Raw genomic sequence first — 17,209 nt, forward strand, 5'->3', positions numbered from 1 at the left:
GATTCACACTTACAACCGAAGGCTAAACATAAAAATGTTTTAGTGTTTAAGAGTAATATTTGAGGGCTGGGAGCATGGCTCAGTGATTAAGAGCATTGGCTGTTTTTCTTGAGGACCTGGGTTCAATTCCCAGCACCCACATGGCAGCTTACAACTGTCTGTAACTCCAGTTCCAGGGGATATGGTGCCTTCACATAGATATATATGCAGGTAAAATACCAATATACATAAAAATAAAACTTAAAGAAAAAATAAAAAAGGATTGAAAATATTTCTTATACATGCAAATACATATAAGTAAAAATGAAATACATTTTTTTGAAAAAAAAAGAGTAATATTTGAAGAGGCTGAAGAGATGGTTCAAAAGTGAGAGCACTGGCTGGTTTTCAAAAGGACCTAGGTTCTATTCCTAGGACTCACACAAGGCTCACAGATGGCTGTAACTCCAGTTCCAGGGGATCCTGGCTTCCTTAGACAACGGGCGTATACACTGTATACAGATATAAATGCATATACATAAAAAACCGATATACATAAAATAATTTTAAAAAATCATAACATTTATCTTTTGCATACATACTATTTATTAGAAGATTAACAACAAGCACTGGCCAAGTGTGGTAGCATGCACCTATAATCCCAACATTTGGGAAGGTCAATTAAAGGAATTCTGAATTTGAGGCTAGACTAGCATGCATAGTGAGGCCATCTCAAGCATTAACAACAACAAAACATAACAAATGCCTTAAAGTTGGTTAATATTTAGACTGCAAGGATGCTAAGTAACTTAAAATGATCAATTTCACTTTTAATTTCAAAAGCAGCATGAGTAAAGGGAAGTGAGGTGTGTGCATGTGTACATGCATTTGATCAGATCTGGTAAAAAGGTAATTGCTTAAGCTTTGAAAAAAACTGCCTTTAAGTAAAATAATAACTGACATTTCAAGTCAAGCCCTTTATTTCAATAAAGCACATCACAAAAGCTGACTTGAGAAACTTTCCAAGTGTCTAGTAAAACTGAAAAGGGAAGTATCAACTAATAGCTAAGCTTCACTTAAATCCCATTCCTTAACTAGCTTTATTCTGTGCAATATGCTAGCTAGCACCAAAGAAAAGATTTTACCAAAACCATATTCTCATCCCTTTATTTTTAACTGTGTGTATATACGTGTGAGTGCAGCCCTCACACAGCCCTTCTGGAGCTGGAGTTACAGGTGATTATGAAGCACCTGAGGTAAGTCCTGGGAACTGGACCCAGGATCTATGCAAGTGAAGTATGCTCCTTTAAAGACTTATTTTTTTATTTTACGTGAGTGTCTTGCTTGCATATATGTTTGTGCACCACATGCATGCAGTGTGACCCTTGGAGGCCAGAAAAAGCTGTTGGACCCCCTGGAACTGAAGTTACAAACAGTTGTGAGTTGTAAAATGGTTTGGGGAATCAAACCTGGGTCCTCTATAAGAGCAGCCAGTGCCATTAACTGCTGAGCTATCCCTCCAGCCCCTTAACAATCCTTTCTTGATTAATGATTCATCCTGGCTACATATCAGAATAATTTTTTTTGAAACAGGGTTTCTCTGTGTAACAGGTCTGATTTTTTTAAAAAAGTTAATACCAATACTTAATTTCTATCCCCTACTTCTGACTACAGTTACAAGATAATTACTGGGAATTTGTTCCTAACTACTTAGATGGTATGATCCTTGACAATCACATTCACTTCTGTCAAGCTCTGTGACTTAAAACATCTTTAAATAACTATGTGTTGAGGGGCACATGCAATCAAATTTATTTTCTTTCTTAATGCGTATGGATGTTTTGCCTACATGTGTGTCTATGTACTACATGTGTGCCTGGTGCCCACAGAGGCAAAAAGAGGGCATCAGATCATCTCTGGGATTGGAGTTACAGATGGTTATGAGCTACCATGTGGGTGTTGAAATTGAACTTGATCCTCTGAAAGAGCAGCCAGTGCTCTTAACTGCTAATAACAACTTTTTTAGCAATTTACTACCAGCTTTAAAACAAACAAACAAACAAACACTAATCCCCTAAACAGTAAATCATAACAACATTACACCAGGTAAAGCAAAATGTCAACAAAATGAAAAAGTAAAGCACGAGAGACAGAAAGATCAGGGTACACTACTGTCTTTTTTCCTCCTATTACCTCTTGTTTCTTTGTTCTAGTTCTTTTGCTTTTAGGGGGTAAGTGGGTGGAGTGAGTCTTTTGTTTATGACAGGATGTTCTGTAACTCAGGCTGGCCTCAAATTCACTACATATAATGATCTCCAAGACACTTGAGCCTCCTGCTCTACCACCTTAGTGCTGAGATTGCAGGCATGTATCATCTATCATCAAGCCAGATTCTGGTTGTCTTTTCAAGAGTAAAACTGGCCTTCCTTTTCCATCTCTCTGCCAAAGAGGTAGCTGCTGTCATGGCTCCTCTCCTCCCCCTTCTGTCTGTCTGTTTCTCTCTCCCTCCCCCCCCCTTCTCCCTTCTCCCTTTCCCCCTTCATAACTAAATAAATATCCAACTTCACTCTGGAAAAAAAAAGTAAAACAGATTAAAAATGACTATGGGCAATGTTCCCATTTTATGCAAATTAAGTATCTGAGGTTGGATGAAAGAATAACTCAGTGATCCTCTTTGAGATAACTGTTATAAACAAATACTTGTCAGAGGAAATTAAAACAAAACAACCTTTCCCTAAAGACAAGGAATTGACAAAGAAACTACCTTCATATTAAACATATTGATCAACCATTTTAAATAAAACAGAAGACTTTTATGCACTAGAGGAGTATTTAAAATTCACGACTCCATATTTGGTTTGTTAGCATACACCCTAAGCATGATGCCTTCTGTGGGAGTTTATAAAAAGAAGGGTTAAAGATGGCTACAGATTCATAATTTCCTAAGTTGATTTCAAACGAAACAATTTTTATTTTCCACTCTTAGATAAAATGATTAACATCTTAATCTAAAGATTTAAAAGTAAATTAAAAATACTAAATTAAATCAGAAGTAGGAACACATGCCTTTAGCCCTAGCACATGGGAGACAGAAACAGGCAGATCTCTGTAAGTTCCAGGCCAACCTGGTCTACAGAGCAAGTTCTAAGACATCCAGGGTTACAAAGAGAAATCCTGTCTTGAAAACCAACCAATAGCCAGGTGGTGGTGGCACACGCCTTTAATCCCAGCACTCGGGAGGCAGAGGCAGGTGGATCTCTGTGAATTCCAGGCCAACCTGGTCTACGGAGCAAGTTCCAGGGGACAGCCAGAGTTACACAGAGAAACTCTGTCTCAAAAACCAACCAACCAACCAACTAACCAACAAAATCTAATTTAAAACCTTTGCAACAGAAGGCGTGATGGTGGCACCTGTCATCCCAGCACTCTTACAAGAACAGTGAAAATTCAAGATCAGTCTGGGGCACATGATTAGACAAACTTTCTCCCTCCAATGAAAAAGATTGCTTTATAGGGGCTGGAGAGATGGCTCAACGGTTAAGAGTACTGGCTGTTCTTCCAGAGGACCTGAGTTCAATTCCCAGCAATCATACAGTGGCTCATAACCGTCTGTCCGTAATGAGATCTGGTGACCTCTTCTGGTATGCAGTGTACATGCAGACAGAACACTGTATACATAATAAAATAAATAAATCTCAAAAAAGACTGCTTTATAACATTTTTATTGCATTCTATTATTCTCCTCTCTCTCTCTCTCTCTCTCTCTCTCTCTCTCTCTCTCTCTCTCTCTCTCTCTCTCTCTCTCTCTCTCTCTCTCTCTCTCTCTCTTTGAGACAGGGTTTCTCTGTAGCTTTGGAGCCTGTCCTGGAACTAGCTCTTGTAGACTAGGCTGGCCCCGAACTCACAGAGATCCACCTGCCTCTGTCTCCCGAATGCTGGGATTAAAGGCTTGCGTCACAACGCCTAGCTGCGTTCTATTATTCTTTCTGTGCCAAGTTATAAGTCACTTAAAGTTAAGAATTAAATCCTAATAACCCATGTTCCTTGACAGTGACTAGTCTGAAAGTGTCCCATGTATTGATATTTACTGTCTCTACCATGCATGAGGATTTAAATCCCATAATAAATTAGGATTACAATTTCTACTTTTTAGATCAGGAAGAGGCTAGGAAAAGACTTGCTTAGGGAAACTTTCATTTAGAGAGACACACTCTTCAATTACTTTGCTTAGTCTTATCTAAAATTTCTTATTTAAAAAAGTTTTTGGGAGACTGGAAAGATAGCTTAATAAATAGTTAAAAAGAGCTTGCTGTTTTTCTAGAGGATCTGAGTTCGCTGTGTCCAGGTACAGCTCACAACCAAGAGCAGCTCAGTTTAAGAGGATCCACCATCTTCTTCTCCAGCACCCTCTTCTGGTCTCTAAGGGTACCCACACACATGTGGCATACCTGTACATAAAAATTAAAATAGATTTTTTTTAAAAGTAGTATTGGAGCTAGGCAGTGGTGGCACAGTCCTTTAAACCCAGCACTTGGGAGGCAGAAGCAGGCAAATCTCTGTGAGTTCAAGGCCAGCCTGGTCTACAAAAGACAGTTCCCAGACAAGCTGTAAAGTTCCAGAGAAACCCTGTCTTGAAAAACCGGAAGAAAAAAAAAAGTAGTATTGGGGCTAAAGCTAGGGCACTTGGCAGAGCTGCTGCCTAGTGAGTGGTGTTTACTTGCAAGCACTGGATAAGATGATGCTTCTTATGTTGACCAGTGTATCTTTTTTTTTTTTTTTTTGGTTTTTTGAGACAGGGTTTCTCTGTGGTTTTGGAGCCTATCCTGGAACTAGCTCTTGTAGACCAGGCTGGTCTCGAACTCACAGAGATCCACCTGCCTCTGCCTCCCAAGTGCTGGGATTAAAGGCATTGCCCCACCATCGCCCGACTTGACCAGTGTATCTTAATAGTATTTCCTCGTCAGCATCACTCAAGTAAGGTACAGGCAGAGCACAAACCAACTAAAGTATAATTAAGCAATTTTTAACAATTTGATTTTGATATTATTTTAGTATTTTAGTGCTGTGGGTTACACACAAAGCTTCCTCCATATAAGTAAATACCACTTACTTTTTCCAATTAAGAAATTAGCCTTTGGGGAAACTCAGCTATAAACCTCTTCTTAGAAAACTAATTTCTCGACAGGACTCCATTCTGAGTATTTGGATTCTAGAATCACATGACCGGAGAGCAATGGATGCTTATTTATAAACATCAGTTAAAAGCACTTGCGTTATATAGACTGCGTTTCAAAAGTGGCTCTGTTGAAGGAGTCCATTTCTTAGTCATTCTGTGGCTTATTGCACTTCCTGGAACTGCTACTGATAAACTTCCTCTGCTGCACAGAAACCATTTCAGTGTGCTAGAGGACCATTTCTACTCTGAGTCACCAACGTGTCCTGTGGGACGAAGAGTCTGCATCGTGCGAGAGAAGCTAGCAGGTAAGAAGACCTACACAGGCCACTTCATTTCATTTTTGCTTATCGGAAATTTATTTTAAGAATCAAGTATCATTAATGTTTTACAGTTGAATTCAGCTCTTGACAGTTTAAAGATGACTACAGAAGGTTCTTTTGTGGCTCTGCTATACAGAATTTTAAAAATTTATGTTGGGGTTGATATTATCTGAAAGATTTTTATCAAGGTTTTACTATTACCAGCCCCTTGAAGTTTACCCAGTCAAAATATCTGTTAACATTACTTTAATAATTTAAAAAAACTTAAAGTTAAAAATAAAATAAATTCCATGACTGAATTAACAGCCTTGAAAATGCTGCTGAAGAATTCTAGGGGCTGGGACGACAGGTCAGTGGCAGAGCTTCCCAACATGTGTAATGCCCTGGGTCTGAGCTGCAGTACCACAAAGGAGAAAAAAAGAGGCTAATTTACTGTCTATAATAGCTTTCTTCTCGTATAGATTTAAATTATTGTATCAATTTACTTTTTCTTTTCTTTCTTTTTTTTTTTTTTAAAGAAGTCAGGGTTTCAATATGTAGGCCAGTCTGGCCTCTATCTCAAGAGATTCTTTAGTCTTTATATCACAAGTACTAGGAATAAAAGCATGAACCACCATGCCTAGCCTAAACTATTCTTATTTGCTTATCCCTTTTAGTTTATACACTATGGGAAATAAATTAGATGAATACTTACTATGTGTTTTTTATATAAAAGGAATTTTATATGTAAGTAATAATTATGGCCTACAACCATTATGTCATTTAAAAAGCTCCATAAAGCAAAACTAATATGAGAAAACAGGCATGCAAATATTCACATCCTCCATGTGCTTATCCCATATACTCTAAACTGATCTAGTGAAGAATATAAAGACAAAAACAGCCACAGAAAAAACATTTTGTGCCAGCGGTGGTGGAAAACACCTTTAATCCCAGCACTTGGGATGCAAAGGCAGGTGAATCTGTGAGTTCAAAGCCAGCCTGGTCTATAAGAGCTAGTTCCAAGACAGCTAGGGCTACACAGAGAAACCCTGTCTTGAAAAACCAAAAAATAAAAAATAAAAAAATAAAAAAGTAATGCATGCTAAATAAACTAAAAAATAAAGATGCTTTTTTTTTTATTTTTTTCAAGACAGGGTTTCTCCATAGTTTTTGGTTCCTGTCCTGGAACTAGCTCTTGTAGACCAGGCTGGCCTCGAACTCCCAGAGATCCGCCTGTCTCTGCCTCCCGAGTGCTGGGATTAAAGGCATGCTTTTAAGCTCAGATTTGTCTGAAACAGGGCTAGTCTCAAGTTTAACAGTTTCTATGTTTTCAGCAAGTTCCTACATAATTCTACTTAGAAGTACCATGTGAGCAATTGTCATCTTGCTAAATATAAATCTGATGCCTTTGAAGGCTCAATCTTTTTTAAAAAGTACCACAAAATACTCAGTAAACTGTAATTATGACAGTTTATATGCTAACCATTCAAAACTCCTAAACACAGACCCCTGCGACTGATGTGGGTTTTCTGGTATTTCTTTTCCTACTCTTCATGTAAGCTAGCTCCAAAAGTTACCTACACTGTCCCAAAGACCTTCCAAGAGTCTCTTTCTGGCACAAAGCCTTTCTCATTCCGAACTCTACAAAAGGCTCCAGCATGTCACAGAAGACAAAGGTACATGGTTCCACATTGGTGCCACTGCTTAGAGCTGTGACAGTTTGCTAAGTTAACCAACTGTTCTCTGTTTAATCTGGAAGATGAAAAGATAATCACCTAGGTCATGCAAAAGGATCCTTTTAGCCAGGAATTTTCTTGGTGTTCAGTAATAATGTGCTAATATTACTGATTAATTAAAGATGGCCCTAAAACACTACTTGGAATTCAAAATCAATTTCCTTTTCTGGTTTCTTCTTTTTATGGCTTCAAATTTCACTGGTTAGAGATAACACTAATACTATTTATCTCTTACGTTTACTATAATTTATTTTTCTTGCATTTGGGGGGGCGGTTCAAGACAGGGTTTCTCTGTAGCTTTGGAGCATGTCCTGGAACTCGATCTGTAGACCACACGCCTCGAACTCACAGAGACTCACTTGCCTCTGCCTCCCAAATGCTGGGATTAAAGGCGTGCGCCACTACTATCTGGCTTTATTGCTGTTTTTGGTTGGTTGGTTTTGTTTTTGTTTTTTGGGGGACAGGTTTCACTCTTGTCTAGCCTGAAACCCCCAAGCAGAACTAGTTGGCCTCAGATTTAGTGATTTGCCTGCCTCAGCCTCCCAGAATAAAAGGTATGCACTTTCACACCCAGCTATAACTTAGTTTTCTTACATCAAAGTAACTGAAAGACATGATATTTTGTGTGTTTGTTTGAGACAGGGCCTCACTGTGTAGCTTTGGCTGGTCTGGATCTCCCAAAGTATGCCAGTCTAGCCTCCATTTCAGAGATTCACTAGCCTCTGCCTCCAGTGCTGAAAATAAAAACCTGAGCCACGATGCATAGTTCAAAGACAAACTTTTTGATGCAACTATCTATACTTGCCTTTTTCCTTTAGGAATACTTTTCAAAGTTAGATTCCTTATAAAAAAGATGTATTTCTTATCATAGCCAATTTAACAGGAACAATTTTACTTAGGTATTTTTGTGGTACTGGGGGTCAAATTCAGGGTCTTGTGTATAGTAGGCAATCACTGGAGCCCTGAGCCCTGGCAGCACGTGACAAGTACATGTCTAACGCCAGGGAGCTTCTTCTTCACTGTAGCGGTGCTTCAAATACTGGTTCACTAAAACAACATTCTCCTTTTTAAAAATAAAAATAAATTTCTGGGGGGAAAAAGGACCAAAATGACAGATTTAAACCTCAGGTGTCAGTCTAAAACACAGAGAGAAATGTTGCTATAACATTTATAATATAACAGAGAAATCTGGATTTTCTTGAGCTGATTAAAGAATTTCTAAGAAAAGTCTATACAGACCATGCATACATTTTTCGTAGTTAGCAGGCATAGTTCTGGGTAATATCAGGGACAGTGAGGGTGGAAGAAATCTTAAGAACCCTTGCAGCAGACAAGGGATCCTGTAATGACCTGGGTGGTCCACACAGGCCAGTGATGGGGAATAACAGTTACTAACTCCTCGTTTACCCAGGTCAGTCTCTCCCTAACTTCATTTTACCTACTTAGTAACTTCTTGATAATTAATAAGCAACTACCATTTCCAACTTTCTTCTTCTTCAATACTTTTTCTAATCGATTTATCCTTTCCCACATATCTGCCGTATCCTAAAACTTCTGTAGAACTTCTCTTTAGTGTTCTATTTTTTTAAATTATTTTCATTCCCATTTCTAGTATATTCTAAATTTTTTATCCCTTTTTTATCCCCTGCCCCAAATTCAACTGACCACCATCTTTCTCTGCAGAAACAGTGCACACTTTAGGCACAAACTCGTTACATAGTTTGCACGTACATTTAATAACTCTGTGTATTACAGATAATGCTGGCTTCCAACACCTCTGAAAGTAAGTCAGATTCCTCTCCCCAAAATTATTAAATCCCACATTTCTTCTTTTTGTCTTGATACTTCTTTTCTAGAGTATTCTGATCTGCTTTAATAAGACTTTCACAGATTCTAGTATTCTGCTGCAGCATATCACAGGAGGGCACATAGCTAAGCGATGAGCCAGAGAAAGTGGTAGGGTATTTGAAAACTGAGTTTTGCTTTTACTACGACTGATAAGTGGAAACAAAACAATGAAGTTTCTGACTTCCTACTGACATTAAAGGTGATGAACCTATCAAAATTTGATCTTACAAACCAAACTGGGTTTTATAATTATGTTCCTGTTTTGGCTAGTTCTTCCTCTATTTCCTTTTTCAGCTCACTAAAAAGAGGAACCGTATGGTTTCTTTATTTTAAGCAAAGTCACAAAAGAGGAAACATTTTTAGCTAGAGACAATTCATGGCCTATATCTTCTGCTGCTTTGGAAAGCATTTTCTAACAACATTTACAAAATGAAACTCTGAACATCATTTTCTAACCAAACCTTTTTTGGGTAACCTAAAAAAATTACTGTGTGGAACAGCATGAATGATGACCATCTAGAGATGAGTCAGACCTTCATATCCATGCCAAAAATTTCAAATGTTTCCTTGTAAGAATCTTGAAAAAGGAATAAAAATCAGAATTTTTTACTTAAATTTTATTTTCTATGCTTATATTATGGTAGAAATCTTAGTAGAAAGTAGAAGTGAGCCAGGTGGTGGTGGTGCACACCTTAATTCCAGCACTTGGTGGCAAAAACAGGTGGATCTCTGTGAGTTTGAAGCCAGCCTGGTCTACAGAATGAGTTCCAGGACAGCCAGGGCTATACGGAGAAACCCTGTTTCAAAAAACCAACATAAATAAATAAATGTGAAATGGCAAAGAACCAAGAGGCTCAGCACAGATTAAATATTTACTGGACAACTAATATAAAAGGTATAGGGGATCAACATAAGAAAACATGAGCAGTAGGAGACCAGAGAGAATGTAGGCTTCAGAATCACATTGTCTTGGACACAAATTCTCAGGCTATTACTAACAGTCACACTCCAGACAAATTGCTTAACTCATTCCACTTTGCTTGCAGCAAAGTACACAAATTACAAATTTATGGCATACTTATATATGTATTTTCTTCCTTTGTTTCTTTCTACCTTCATGAATATTTTTTTAAAAAAAATCTTGTTTGAGGTGATGAGAATAATAATAATAGAAAATGTGAACATAATTTTTAAAAACCCCACAACTATTTAGGCAAAGAGAAGCAAGAGTGAGGTATCCTAAGAAAGAAGCAAGTCAGTAAGATCAGAGGAAATTCAGGAAACAGCTATTTGTAGCTGTGGTAAGTTACAGAGAACTTGGTTTAAGAAGGGGAATTCAAATTGAGGTCTAGAAGATGAAGACAGGTTCAGATCAGTCTGGTCTATAGAGTAAGTTCCGAGACATCCAGGGCTACATAGAGACACCCTGTCTTGAAAAACAAAACAAGAGATAGGTTCAGACATGTAGTCAGCAGGGAAGAGGACTAGGCAAAACAAAACAAAACAAAAAACAAAACAAAAAACCCCAACACAAAGATGACATAATTTAATATGGAATCTTTTAGGAAGCATGGAAGCATCTAGGAAGCATGAAAGAAAGTTAAAGCTTGGTTTGTAAGTTTTTCTCTAGACAGAAACAGTGACTCCTTACATGAAGTAGCAACCAGATCATACATGTTAAGAGTAATTAATCAGCACCAGGCAAGGGAATTCAAAGAGATCTGTTTTAAATTTTAGGCTTCAAGCACTAGAAAGAAAATACAAAGGAAGAGACAGACAAAGAAAAAAAAAACCATTTTCTCTTGTAAGTTCAGGTCCTTCCAGCTCAAGTTTGAGATCCTAGCACTCAGGAAGTTGAGACAGAAGGGGTTTCTTAAAACACAAAAGAAGGAAAGAAGGAAGAAGGGGGGGGGGAGGGAGGGGAGGGGAAAGGAGAGGAAGGGAGGAGAGGGGTAGGAAAGGAGAGACCAAGAAGGATGTCATGTCTCATTATCTACTATACTATCTACCTACCGTACTAGTGGTAGACGGATAAGGAAATAAATACTACTCAAATTGTCAAAATCCTTTATTATACCTTTGGAGTCATGGAAAAACTAGTTTCTTATATACGCCAACTAGTATCTAACAGCACTGCTATTTGAGACAGCTGACAATAGGGTGTATGTGTGATGATGTCCAGAACAAGCCCATTATACTCAGCTCTGACAATGTCAGCACAGGGCTCACTTTAGAGTGTGAGGCAACTGAAAACAGCTAAATTAAGTGACCTTACATGCAGAGTTAAGCAGAGTACAACTTTGGAACTTAAGTTGTCAAGGTTCAGCATCTACTACATCCCACAAAAAGACAGCTGACAAGCCTATACTGTGCCCTACCTCTCCTGTGCATGCCTTTTGGGCTGGGAAGTGTGTGTGTGTGTGTGTGTGTGTGTGTGTGTGTGTGTGTGTGTGTGTGTGTTTAACTGGTTCTTATCTATAGTAGTCTAAGATTTAGATCTGCTTCAACATCTCTGGAAAATCTTCCCAAAGTCTTCCCAGGCCAAATAAGTTCCTCTGTTCATCTACTGAGTATGAAGAAGCATCAAATCACTACAATTACTTTTATGATTTTGAGACAGGGTCTCTCTATGTAGCTCTGGCTATCCTGGAGTCCTGTGAGTTCCAACACACACACACACACACACACACACACACACACACACACACACACACACACACACACACCATGCTGGCTTTGAACTCACAGAGATTGCCTGCTGTTGCTGGAAGGATTAAAGACATGCGCCCAGCTGGAAAGTCACTTTTTAAAAATATGCTGAATTTGCTGATCATGAGATAGATGAGATGTCCACTAAAGAAGTTATATAAATGGACTCACAAAGGAGTTGTAGGCTGGATGTGCAGGTTTGGTCGTTATAGAACAAGGCTGAGAGTGGAAACTTAGAGGAGCAGAATAAAGAAAAGTGAAAGAGAGTGGGAGACTGACTATCAAGCATCTGTACTGAGGTGACTGCGGAAAGAAAGGGATGACTACAGTGGCAGGAAAGAAGACCACGACAGAGCTGCTGAACCGCTGGTGAAGGGATAGCCAGTAAGGTCAAACGTGAAGAACAGAGTAAGGGAGAAGAAAGGAAAGACAACAGTTTAAGGCACCATGGTCACTGGTGCTCTCCGCTGAGGCAGACCACTTATTTCTAGAAACAGAGTGAACAGAGTAGAGAGCACATGGGTCAAGCGGTTGAGCTTACACACTTAAGGAGAGAGTGAAGGAGTGGAATCTAAGGAAGCTAGAGGGGCTGCCAGTTTAAGTGGGGGATTTTATAAAAGAATTAAGACTACTTCCCGGGAACTCCAAACGTTGTAGTATGAACTGGAATATTACATTCTGTCAAGTATAAACTAGAGTTAACCAAAGGCCTAACCACTCTATTTCAGGTAATGAAGAGTCAAATGTAATTAGACATTAAGATGATAGCTAACCATCTTTCTTTTCTCTCCCCTTTTCTCTCTTTTTCACTGTGAAATCATTGGTAAGGAGGGAACATTCTGAAATGGATTCCAAGTATTTTGTCTTAATTTTGCTTTGTCAATACCTGAACAATACATTTTTCTCAGAGACAGAAGCAATTACAACAAAGCAGCAACCACAGTCCACTTCACTTACACCATCATTGTTATATGATGCAACTAATTCTCAAAACACAGCAGGGAATACTTTAAGTCAAACAACACAAGTCAATGTTTCTTCCGGACGACATATACTGCCTGACAAAATCACTCCTGGACAACCAACACCAGTTGCTTACGTCTCTTCTACAGAACCAGTATTGCACACTTCTGCAAGACCACTTACCTATAACATCACCAGACAAGCAATATCAACAATCAACAGCTCCTTCCCACAAACATCACTACCTGGGTTCACTTTGGCCAATCAATCATCATCTTCTACCCATACTTCCACTAGACAATCACCAAGACCTCCTGTTTATGCTTCTACACAACAACCACGGTCATCTGCTCCTACCTCTTTTGGGAAATCCGTACCACAGACTGTTCATAATCAATCCATAAAACCAACACCAACTATTTATTCACCTAAGACTAGCAACTCACCAAGGAACACACCACCGTTCACTTTAGAACCAACACGTGGCAAAGGAACTGCACAAAAAAACAAATACAATGTAGTAGCTGCTATATTAATTGGTACAATAATAGTTTCTATGTTAGTAGCTATACTCATGGTTATACTGTGGAAATACTTGAGAAAACCAGTTTTAAATGATCAAAACTGGGCAGGCAGGTCTCCATTCGCGGATGGAGAAACACCAGACATGTGCATGGATAACATTAGAGAGAGCGAAGCATCCACAAAACGCGCATCAGTTGTTTCACTTATGACTTGGAAACCAAGCAAAAGCACACTGTTAGCAGATGACTTAGAAGTTAAGCTCTTTGAATCAAGTGAACACATCAATGATACCAATAACCTCAAAACTGAGAGTGGAAAAGATCAAATAAATTGTGTATCAGAAGACAGTGCTGATCGGTCAACAATTGGCACAGCTATATCTTCTTCAGATGACGTAGATCTGTCCTTGCCACCTCCTCTTCTTGATCTGGACGGGCACCTATCTGACAAGCCTACAGTAGTAATTGTACCTCCTCTACCAAATGATTCTACCAATCTCCAATCATCTCCACATAGTCTAAATAGAGCATGTGAAGATCAAGATCAACAGCCATTTCCACCACCCCCTGACTCTAACTTGTCTCTGTCAGCACTGGATTGTATAAACAGTCAAGAGTCTAATCACGAGATTCAGCACCACGAGTTCTCTATTCCTGAGTTCCATCAGGATCTCACCGACTCCCTGCCACCACCACCTCCAGAGCTGTTGTAAAGTGACGGCATGCTTTTGAGCTTGTGCTCCATCCTGAGATGATTCCATCCTGTTCCTGTTCATGGTACAACACACAGAATCACCCATTGGCTTCTGTTTAGGAACTACCCGACACCTGAGTGAAGCCAATGTACACAGGTAGATTATTAGAGTGGTATATTACCAGCTATAGAACTTATTTTTAAAGCAGAGTGCCTTTTATATATGTGAATAACACATATGTCAATAACATAACCATTTTGGAAACATGTAATCTATATATACTTACTGCTACCCAATAGATTTTCCCCTTGAAAGGCTGTATATAAACTTGTGTTGACTAAATAAAATTTTATTTTTCCATCTCAAAATTTTGGGTGTAGTAGAAATGAGAAATTTTAAATAGTCTTAAGTTTTAATACTTCAAATACTAAATATTTTTGATTTATGGGAATGAGAGATTATATGTCTAAGAACAAGTCATTTCCAGTTGTTTTTCCTGAAACACACAGACACAAAATCATATAAAATGAAATCAGAGGGCTGTGCTGGGGAGCATTTACCCTGAAAAAGTAAGGGCCTACCATAAAATGCACATATTTTTCTTTTTTTATAACTAAAAATTTATGTGTATGAGTGTTTTGCCTGCACATATACATATGCACCATACATATGCCTGGTGCTTGAGAAGATCAGAAGACAATGCTGGGTGCAGGATCCCTTGATCAGGTGTTACCGATGTTTATCAACTACCATGTGGGTGCTGGGAACTAAATCTGAACCTTCTGCATGAGCAGTAAGTGCTCTTAACCACTGCAACTTCTTTACTCTTCTTTCCTACTCCTAGTCTTCCTCAAATGACACTGTTTTTACTTATTTTGTATGCTGGGGAGTGGGGGGTAAAGGTGCAAGGAGACAAGTGGCTTTTGGAGGTTGGAGGACAATTTGTGGAAGCTGATTTTCTCCTTCCACCCCAAGGACAGAATTCAGAACTCAGGTCATCAGTCCTGATGTGTGATAGTTTGATTGTATTCTGACAATAAAGTTTGCTTTGAATCAAAGGGTGGAGCTAGCCACTAACTGACCAAAATTAACTATAGAGGTTTTGGGGACTTAGGAAGTAGTAAGGCGGGGCTGAGAGAGGATCTCGGCCTTTTTGGAAGAAGGAACAGAGGAGGTAGGAAGTCCCTGGTGGTTGCTCTGTTGCTTCTCTGTTTTTCAGGTTCGTACCCTGATAACTGACTCCCAATTTTTTATTGATAAAGAATAATTAGATGAATGCATTAAGCACCTTTTATTCACTGAGCCATCTCACTGGACCCAAAATGTAGACTTTTTTAAAAACATGCTAGGGAAGCATGAACTAATCACTAGACAAAATCAAGTGCTATGGAGGAAAGGAGAGAAAAAACAGAAGTGGTGGGTATGTTTCTTGCTACACATTTTATACCTATTTATAAATTTATGTTATTTCATTTTTGTATTTTGAGACATGGTAACAGGCTGTCCTAGAACTCATTCTGTAGACCAGGCTGGCCTTGAACTCTGCCTCCTGAGTGCTGGAATTAAAGGTGTGCATCACCATTGCCCAGCTATACTTACTTTAAAATCACAATTTAATCTAGAAATGGTAAAAAAAAAAAAGAAAAGAAAAAGAAAAACCCATACATGTGCGCATGTGTACCAATGTGAAATGTTAAAAGAAAAATCTCTGTGTATGTGTGTGTGCTACCTGCCTGTGTGAGGGTGTTTGTGGAGGCCATAAGAGGGTTTCAGACACACTGTAACTGCTGTCACAGGTGATTGTGAGCTGTTATCTAACATGGTTGCTGGGAACTAAACTTGGGTCCTCTAATATAGCAGTAGGCTCTCCAGACTGTTGAACCATCTCTATAGCTCCAACCACCCTTTTTAAATGTAGAAGTTCAACTTTAAACCAACCATTACCTGACAATTGATGAGTATGAGACACTAGATAGGTGCAGGCACAAACTCGGTCAAAGTAGAGAGGTGAGTGGGTAGTGGCCTACTTTTGTGCAGACACCAGTGAAGTCTGACAAGCACATCCTTTTCCTTCTCATTCTGACCTTAAGTCCAAGGGAAGAGAGCACAGATTCTGTGACATTTCAAAATATAATATAGTATTCATTTGTAACATTAGTGTTCAAATACTAAAAACCCATCTGGTATAAAAACAAGCAGCCTCTTGGGCAGTGGAGTTTTATTTATTATAATTATCATAATAATAATAATTATTGTTTCTGCTTTCTGAGATAGGGTTCCTCTAAGAAGCCCTGGCCTTCCTGGAACTCTCTATACGAACTAGGGTTTTCTAAAACTCACAGAGATCCCCCTGCCTTTGCCTCCCGAGTGCTGAGATTAAATGTGAGGCTGTCTCACTGACCTAAATGTTAGTTTACACACAATGCTTATCTTATTTCTTGAAAGCCACCTCTTACTGACAGCCCGTACTGCAGAAACACCCGTCAAGTTACTTATTTCAAGCACTGTGGCTTTTCATCCTTTAACACTGGGTCTCTTCTGTCATCTACATCAAAATTTCTTTCATGTCTTCAAACAGCATTTTAAGGCTAATTTACACAACAACATACAGGAATTTTGCGAATTTCTTGTTCTTTAAGTATTTGATTAGAGTAGTGAGGTCTTGCAGTTTGTGTCTAAAATGCCACAAATCACCAAAACCCCTCCAAAAGGCTCTTTCCAAAGTTTTGTCCCTTTCAACACTTTCCTTATTGACCTCTTGAAAACAGATATTAGGAATACCTCTTAGATAAAGCAAGAGTTAATGGAGGAGCTGGAGAAATGGCTCAGCGGTTCAGAGAGCTTGCAGCTCTTCTAGAGACTCAGGTTCAGTTCCCAGCACCAACATGATAGTCCACAACTGTTCATGACTCCAGTTCTATGTGTGTACTTTGCTCGAATGCATGTCTGTTTACCACTCGTGCCTCCCTGGTGCCCGTGGAGACAGAAGAGAGCACTGGATCCCTGGAACTGGAGCTATAAATGCAATGAGCCACCACGTGGGGGTGGGAAACTGACCTGGGCTCTATGAGAACAAGAGCTCTTCACTACTCACTCAACTCTCCAGCCGCAAAGAAAGAAAATCTTTTTTTTTCTGTCTTCCTATTTACTTTTTTTATTTTTAATTTTTTTTATTCATTTTACACATGACCACAGTTTCCTCTCCCTTCCCTCCTTCCCACCTCCTCCCCATCCCACCCTACCATCCACTCCTCTGAAAATGTAAGGCCTTATGTCC

The 17,209-nt window shown here is 39.0% G+C and overlaps 2 protein-coding genes across 7 annotated transcripts in view; one reads left to right on the forward strand and one right to left on the reverse strand.

The window, feature by feature from the left end:
- The window catches only part of Nf1 (neurofibromin 1), a 262,777-nt gene that overhangs the window by 68,166 nt on the left and 177,402 nt on the right, over positions 1–17,209 (reverse strand). The gene's annotated exons all lie outside the window — the stretch shown is intronic.
- On the forward strand, positions 5,165–14,300 carry Evi2b (ecotropic viral integration site 2B). Its single transcript, XM_075991436.1, has 2 exons — positions 5,165–5,460; positions 12,579–14,300. The coding sequence occupies exon 2, from the start codon at positions 12,595–12,597 to the stop codon at positions 13,948–13,950; it is 1,356 nt and encodes a 451-aa protein (XP_075847551.1). The 5' UTR covers positions 5,165–5,460; positions 12,579–12,594; the 3' UTR covers positions 13,951–14,300.

This window comes from Microtus pennsylvanicus, chromosome 11 (genome assembly GCF_037038515.1).
Source record: "Microtus pennsylvanicus isolate mMicPen1 chromosome 11, mMicPen1.hap1, whole genome shotgun sequence".
Lineage (NCBI taxonomy): Eukaryota > Metazoa > Chordata > Mammalia > Rodentia > Cricetidae > Microtus > Microtus pennsylvanicus.

What these genes read in the sequence shown, in the direction of transcription:
- Evi2b (XM_075991436.1), top strand. Translation starts at nt 12,595, where the DNA reads ATGGATTCCAAGTATTTTGTCTTAATTTTGCTTTGTCAATACCTGAAC.